General features: G+C 39.3%; 1 protein-coding gene across 1 annotated transcript in view; it reads left to right on the forward strand.

Annotated features, from left to right (window-relative positions):
• VPS8 (VPS8, CORVET complex subunit) overlaps nt 1-8,485 on the forward strand; it is a gene marked incomplete at its 3' end in the record, with an annotated part of 188,224 nt that overhangs the window by 59,272 nt on the left and 120,467 nt on the right. The window contains exons 16-17 of the mRNA XM_021714853.1: nt 2,629-2,709; nt 6,680-6,850. Coding sequence (XP_021570528.1) covers nt 2,629-2,709; nt 6,680-6,850 — 252 coding nt within the window. The remainder of the gene's footprint in view (nt 1-2,628; nt 2,710-6,679; nt 6,851-8,485) is intronic.

Genomic DNA, 8,485 nt, shown 5'->3' on the forward strand with positions numbered 1-8,485 from the left:
GGATCGCCGGAGCCCAGCAGGTCGAGGCTGCGGTGGCTGGGAGTGGCCACTGCACTGCAGTCTGGGTGACAGCGTGAGACTCCAACTCAAAACAAAAAACAAAAAAAAACCTTCTACACAGCAAAAGAAATAATCAGCAGAGCATACAGGCAACCTAGAGAACTCACTGATACATATGAACTTACTGATATCCAGAATCTATAAAGAACTCAAACAAATCAGCAAGAAAAAAGCAAATGACCCCATTAAAAAGTGGACAAATGACACGAGAAGGTATCTCTCAAAAGAAGATATACAGATGGCCATAAAACATATGAGATAGTGCTCACCATCACTAATCATCAGGGAAATGCAAATTAAAACCACGATTAGATACCACCTTACACCAGTCAGAATGGCCATTATTAAGAAAGTTTTAAAGAAATAGATGGCTGGTGTAGATGCGGTGAAAAGGGAATGCATATACACTGTTGGTGGGAGAGTAAATTAATATAGCCTCTATGGAAATCGGTATGGAGACTTCTCAAAGAACTAAAAGTAAATCTATCATTTAATCCAGCAGCCCCACTACTAGATAGCTACTCAAAGGAACAGAGGTGGTTATATAAAAAAGATGCCTGCATTCACATGTTCATTGCCCCCACAATTCACAATTGCAAAGATGTGGAATTAACCTAAATGCCCATCAACTGATTAGTGGATAGTGAAAATGTGGTACATGTATACTATGGAATACTATTCAGTCATCAAAAGAATGAAATAATGTCTTTTGCAGCAGGTTGGTTGGAATTAGAGAGCATGATCCTAAGGGAACTAATGCAGGAACAGAAAACCAAAAACTGCATGTTCTCACTAAGGGAGATCTAAACTATGCTTCAGGATCTTGATCCCACTTGTTTAAAATTTCCACTGAAAGCTCTGCTCTTGTCTGCAGCTGATCTGGGTACAATTTTTGGAAAGTTTGCTCAACTTTAATTTAGTCAGAATTGAGTAAACTGACCTAGTTGAGATGTCTGTGTTGTTATTGTTTCTGCTGTTAACTGTTGGTCCTCTTCAGTTAGAGTATGAATGAGATGAATTTTTTCCTTGCAAATTGATGTGGATTGTCTGCTGCTGTGGATTTCATCTTTAATATCACCTCATCCCTTAAAACAAGTTATCCAGCCAGGCTCGGTGGCTCAGCCTGTAATCCCACACCTTTGGGAGGCTGAGGTGAGTGGATTGCCTGAGCCCATGGGTTCGAGACCCGCCTGGGCAGCGAGACCTCATCTCTACAGAAAATCAAAAAATCAGCCTGGCGTGGTAGCGCGCATCTGTAGTTCCAGCTACTTGGAAGGCTGAGGCGGAAGAATCGCCGGAGCCCAGCAGGTCGAGGCTGCGGTGGCCGGGAGCGGCCACTGCACTCCAGTCTGGGCGACAGAGTGAGACTCCAACTCAAAAACAAACAAACAAACAAAAAAACAAGTTATTCATTTTTTTTTTGTTGTTAAAAGCAGGATTAAGAGGACAGAAAAGTTCTCACAGTGGGAGGGGACCCAAGGGGGTTGCCCAAGTTATCCATTTTTAATTGCTGATTTATTTGGGGAAATTGTCTCCATAAACTTAAGCATTAGTGATTCCACCACCATTCTTCCACCCAGCTTCACCATAAATTTGATGTTTGTTCTTGCTTCAGTTTTAGCAAAATTTATGTTGCTGTGATAGGGGCTCTTTGGAAACTGAAGTCTTATTTTTCTTTGTGCCTCAAACTAGAACCTGTTTAGACATGTTTTAAAAAGTTGGTATAAGTTTATTTTGGTGGAAAAAAATTGAAATTCCTGCATAGTTTATCATAATATGCGTTTTCTATGAACTTTTTTTTTTGAGTTGGAGTCTCACTCTGTCGCCCAGACTGGAGTGCAGTGGCACGTTCCCAGCCACCGCAGCCTCAACCTGCTGGGCTCAGCCTCAACCTGCTGGGCTCAGGTGATTCTTCTGCCTCAGCCTTCCAGGTAGCCAGAACTACAGGTGCACGCTACCACGCCTGGCTAGTTTTTGATTTGTTGTAGAGACGAGGGCTTACTAAGTTGCCCGGGCGAGTCTCAAACCCGCAGGTTCAGGCAATCCACGCGTCTCAGCCTTCCAAAGAGCTGGGATTACAGGCTGAGCCACCGAGCCCGACCTCTATGAACTTTTTAAAGTCCCCTCATAGTAGTATTATGATTCAGTAAAGTCTGGTTTGTTACTGCAGCATTTTTTTCTTTAGTGAACTTTTATTTGATTTCACACCATGTCAACTATCCCATTTTATACTTCAACTCCAGCTAAATATTGTTATTGATGTGATAAAACTAGGTTGTTCTGAATTGTAACAGAGTGAAAATTATGTTATAGCATTTGTCAGTAAAATTTCCATCAAAAGACAATTTCCCATTAAGACAGACCACTGTACAGATAAGCCTTGCATTTTGGTGCAAATCATGGAATGAATGATTTTTTTTTTTCTATTTGTGTGATAGTTTCTTTATTCTCAATATTTTTGGTTTATTTATACTGAATGCGATGTATACTCCAGGGGGAGTATAGTTAAGTGTCAAAAAGTATCTTAAATAATAGCTGATATTCAGGTTGTTTTTATTTCATCATTAGGTAAAGAGAGATGAATCTGGAGCAATACATGTTACTAAGCAAAAGCATCTTCACCTATACTATGACCTCATCAACTTTACTGTGAGTATTACTGAAATTAAATATCCCCATGTATTTCGTGTAATTGTTCTGAATTTATAGTGTATTAAAGCTACCAGAATTTCTGCCATGAACCATGACTTTTAGGATCTTATAAAATATGGGTAGCCCGGCGTGGTGTCATGTACCCATAGTCCTCTCTACTAGAGAGGCTAAGGTGGGAGGGTCACTTGAACCCAAGAATTCAAACCTGTGATTTCTCCTGTGAATAGTCACTGCACTCCAGCCTGAACAACATAACAAGATCCTGTCTCCAAAAAGAAAAAAAAAATGGACAGAAGTGAAGTCCTGCTTATATTGAATAATGTCTGAATTTGGTATATTGCCACATAATTAGAATTATTGCTTTTCGGCCTGTGTCCTGCTAAACACAGGCAGAGTTAGGAGTTTTCTTTAATGTCTTGTTTAGCACAAAGGGGCGTTTGGGTTCAAAAGAATTTAGAATAATTGCCCTGCTTTCTCTGTAAGTACATTTTTGTAGTTCTGAGCTTGTGTAACCTTTTTTGTGTGTAGCTAAAAACTTGCAGAGTTCTCTTTTTGCCATGTATCTCAGTCCTGAATGATTTCTTTTGTATCTAATTTTACTTTATTTTTTCAAATAGTGTTGTTAGGTTTGAGTAAGGCACAGGCTGCTCCCCTTGATACCAGTAAATCAAAGGGGCAGGGAACTGGTAGAAAGAAGTTTATTTCTGAGTTTGAGTCCAGGGAGCAGAGCCAGACTCGAGGTCTTTCTAAAATGGTTCTGCTCACCCTTTAGGCCTCGCAGTCCACTTTTATACTCATAGTTGTCTGTACTCATGCATTAGTCATGTGACCAGCAGAGTGTTGTATAGAACTTAAGTTGCAGCTGCATTTTACATTTAGATAGTGACATTTAGAGTAAAGAAAGTTTTTAGGGCCTAAGACATCATGCATTACAAAAGTTATGTAAATCACAAGATTTAGGATACTATACAGTGATACTATATTGTTCAAACTGTTAAGAAAGGGAGTAAATCTCTATTTACTCCCTATTTGGGCATAATCTTCAGGGAAGTCAAGGATCCCCTGACGTTACTTACTGGTAGTGCATAGAAGACAAGGGGATTCTCAGTAATGTGCTTGGGAATATGCAGGAGTCCTTGGACCCCTTGCCATGCCCTTCTCTAGGGGCTTTGGCAATATAGAGGGACATTAGCAGTTCTCTGTAGCCGGGCTCGGTGGCTCAGCCTGTAATCTCGTGCTTTGGGAGGCTGAGGTGAGTGGATTGCCTGAGCCTGTGGGTTAGAGACCCGCCTGGACAACTTGGTGAGACTTCATCTCTACAATAAATCAAAAAAATTAGCCGGGCATGGTAGTACGTGCCTGTAGTTCCAGTTACTTGGAAGGCTGAAGCGGAAGGATCGCTGGAGCCCAGCAGGTGGAGGCTGCGGTGGCCAGGAGCGTGCCACTGCACTCCAGTCTGGGCGACAGAGTGAGACTCCAACTCAAAAAAAAAAAAAAAGCAGTTCTTTGTATCATTGTGTTAGCTTTGAGACAATATAATTATAGTATTTCTGGGTTTCTATCATTAATACTTTTAACATATCAGTATCTGGTATATCCAGTGAAACATTCTGTATAGCATGAATATAGACAACACTAAATATTAAGAAGTGCCTCATATTGCCCATAACACGACTATAAAAAGGTTTTTTCAGGATGTAGATGAAATAGACCTTTTCTTTATATGGTTTATTAATTTAGTTGTACATTGCATTTTTAACTCACATGTAGACAAACTTGTTGTTTAGAAATAATGCTTTTTTAATACGCATTTTAAGAAATAATTTGGTTTAGTCCTATAAGGCATCGATGTCTTTGTCATCACTAGAACCCCTTATTGAATCATCTAATACAATTTTCCAGAATTTATCATCACTTCTGTTTAAGATGTTAGAGATATAGTACTTTTAAAATCACATAGGAGTATACCACTTGAAAACTTGCAAACCAATGGAAAACTTTAAGTAGTTATTGCATTCTGTTGTCCTGTGGCATATCCATGATGTGACCATTAACTGTATTATTTTGTAAATTGCCACTAAAAGGCTTATTTACAACAATGTCAACACTTGGAATTGTGAGGGTCTAATCTCAGGTGTAATTACAAAATTTGTTAAGATTCTTTGTTTGTCATTCTCTTACTTTTTTTTTTTTTTAACCAGGTGACCTTTTAAGCACCTAAAAACTAGTACTGATTAACAGTATAAGGCTAAATATTGTGTCTTTCCTGAATGACACTGTTTTTCAAAGTAATTAAGAGATCACCTTATAAGAGCTTTTCATAAAAGATTTGTGTATGAAACTCCCTGTTTTCTGAGAGAGAGATTTCTTTGGAGGTGGGTAGGGAAACAAATCTTTTCCTTAAAGTGGCCACTATACAGTAATAGAGTATATCTTTAGCATATGTTAAAGGAAAGTCAGTCCATTTTCAATTTGGTTTTCTTTCATATGTTATTACGCAAATAATCTCTGATAACATGGACTAGGTCATACAAATAAACCAACATGAATACCAAAGAGATAAAATGCAGAGGAAGTGCTTTATTCTGGCTACTTTTGAACTGTAATTGAGCACATTTTAAGACTTCATTTATTTCTTGGTGAAGGATTGAGATTTCTTTTAATTTTGTTTTTATCCTTTATTTTATACTTAATTTTTATTTAATTTTATATTTAGAGATGAGGTCTTGCTATGTTGCCCAGGCTGGTTTCAAACTCCTGGGCCCAAGCAGTTCTCCCACCTTGGCCACCCAAAGTGCTGGGATAATATGCGTGAGCCGCTGTGCCTGGCCAGGATTGAGATTTCTAAAGAAAATAAGAAATCTTATTTTATACAATCCAAGAAATTTGTCAGAATGGCTTCCTTTAGAAGATTTTGAAAATTTTTATTGTTAGTAATTTTAAAATTATAGTACAGAAGAGAAATAGAGCAAAGAACTCTCTCATAATTTTGTGATAAATGAACTCACCTGTCCAAAATCAAAGGATGGACACTGAGACATGGAGTGCAGCAGAAGTGAGACTTTAATGACAGTCTTGCAAGATCGAGTGTCTGGTGGGCAGGCACACCGAGGCAGTTACAGCCAGCATATTTATGCCCTAGAACACAAGTTCCTCTCCTGGTTTCCCATTGGTTGGGTACTTATAGGAGTTTATATGCTTTGCCGTAGGATGCCTACATGTTACATGTTGATTGGTTTTTTAAGATTATTTTATTTACATGTCCTATTTGCCAATTGGCTTACAGGATTACTATTCTGATTGGATTCTGCCAAAAGTTTAAACATGTAACCTGCCGAAGTAAAAAGCCTGTGAAAAGGGAGCACAAAGAAGCAGGAAGTGAATCAACAAAAGAGAAGCACAAAGCATTTAGACACCATCTTGAGAACCCAAGATAAGCTAGACTCCAATGTGAAAATAAATCACCATTCTTATTTTTCACAATTTTTTGAGAGGTTTTAAAGAAAATATATTTTTAAAATAGCTTCTTTTTAAAAATATGTTTTGTGTCAATGGTAACAGTCGTCCTTTGATCAATTAGGTTTATGAGATTTACTTTTTCCTTTTGTTTCATCAATGTCATAAAAACCAGAAATGCAGAGTTTGTCACTAGGCTGACGTCATTTGTGCCAATGTGCTCTTTAAAAAAATTTATAGAAAACAATATATCTTGTAATCTGTCTACAGCTCATAGTCTGCTTTTACACTATGAAGGTGTCATTTTTACACTGTCAAAAGGCAGTAGTGTCCTCTGCACCTGCTGTCCTCTGGGTTGTCACTGAGTAGTTCTTGCTTTGATTGTGTTGCCATGTAAGTTATTACATGCGTAAGGTCCTCAGTGTCGTTCACTGAGTGGCTACACTTTCTTATCTCAAATGATGATGTGATCTGGTTCTCACTTTTGCTTTGTTGTGTGCTTGAATTGCAGTGGATAAACTCACGCACAGTTGTGCTCTTAGACAGCGTAGAGAAGTTGCATGTGATTGATCGGCAAACGCAAGAGGAGTTGGAAACAGTGGAAATCTCAGAAGTTCAGTTGGTCTATAACAGCAGCCATTTCAAATCGCTGGCCACTGGAGGAAATGTTAGCCAGGCACTGGTAAGGGTAATCAATTATCTTGATTTTGCTTTGATAAACTTGGTATTTTGTTTTGTTTTTGTTCTAGAAATAGGAACTCTGGGTAGTTATATTTCTGTGTTGAGGTATTTCTTTAAAAGTTACTAGGTTAAAGTGGGTGTGGATATATTTATGTTTAGGAATGTGAGCTAATACAATAATTTTTGTTACCTTCAATTCAGAAATGGGACTAATTTAACTTAATATCAAAGGGCCTTAGCTTTTTTTTTTTTTTGAGTTGGAGTCTCACTCTGCCACCCAGATTGGAGTGCAGTGGCCGCTCCCGGTCACCGCAGCCTCGACCTGCTGGGCTCCAGCGATCCTTCCGCCTCAGCCTTCTAAGTAGCCAGAACTACAGGTGTGTGCTACCATGCCTGGCTAATTTTTGATTTATTGTAGAGATGAGGTCTCATCAAGTTGCCCAGGCGGGTCTCAAACCCGTGGGCTCAGGCAATCCACTCACCTCAGCCTCCCAAAGGTGCGGGATTACAGGCTGAGCCACCGAGTCCGACTGGCCTTAGCTTTTTTACTAAAACAATGAAGTATAATGGAAAATTTGTGAGAAAGGAATTTTAAAATCAAAATACTTTAGAAAGTTTAATCTGGGGGCAATATGCCTGATAGATTTAAGGGGTAAATAACAATAGAAAGGTAGCCTATGAAACTTTTGATATACTTGGATGATATGGTAAAAGCTTGAATAGGTATGATAGCTGTGGGTGTGCAAATATTCCTCATTTTATAACTTCAGAGCATAAAATATGTATGAAAGGGTCTTTCAACCTTCCAACTTAAAAGCAAAGAAGATCCAGAATAAGAAATGATAGTGCAATACAGTTCACTTTTTAAAAAAGAATAATTACTGTTGCACACTTAGATTTTTTCATGTTTGAGCAGTTATTAAAAATACCATTGGACTTTGAGCTTGCATTTTTAGCCAAGATGGAGTTATGGGGAATTGATTTTACTCTCCTGACTGAAATAAGCAAAAAATAACCCCCCCTCAAAAAAAATAGGGGAAAAAGAAAACAAATAGCTGTTCTTAAGACACTGTACATCAGTAATGAAGGACAACAATCTCTGATAAAATAGGCAACAAAAGACATGAGCTTTATGATTGTCCTAGCTTCCAGCCTTGAGAGTATTTCTGATCTGTGGATCAGAGAGGAGGAACCCAGTGGGCTTGGAGGACTCAGTGAGTTTAAGGAAACAGCTGAATCTATAGGAAAGCAAAAGTGAGTTGAGTCTACAGGACAGAGTACTATAAAGGAAAGCACTATCAAAGAGTTCCCCTTGAGTGTTCATCATATTACTGATCAGCAAATGCTTATAAGGATCTACCCAGCCGGGCTCGGTGGCTCAGCCTGTAATCCTGCGCCTTTGGGAGGCTGAGGTGAGTGGATTGCCTGAGCCCGCGGGTTCGAGACCTGCCTGGGCAGCGAGACCTCATCTCTACAATAAATCAAAAAATCAGCCGGGCATGGTAGCGCATGCCTGTAATTCTGGCTACTTGGAAGGCTGAGGCGGAAGGATCGCCGGAGCCCAGCAGGTCGAGGCTGCGGTGGCCGGGAGCTGCCACTGCACTCCAGTCTGGGTGACAGAGTGAGACTCCAACTC

This window comes from Carlito syrichta, unplaced genomic scaffold, assembly GCF_000164805.1.
Source record: "Carlito syrichta isolate Samal-C Ts95f unplaced genomic scaffold, Tarsius_syrichta-2.0.1 Scaffold305827, whole genome shotgun sequence".
Lineage (NCBI taxonomy): Eukaryota > Metazoa > Chordata > Mammalia > Primates > Tarsiidae > Carlito > Carlito syrichta.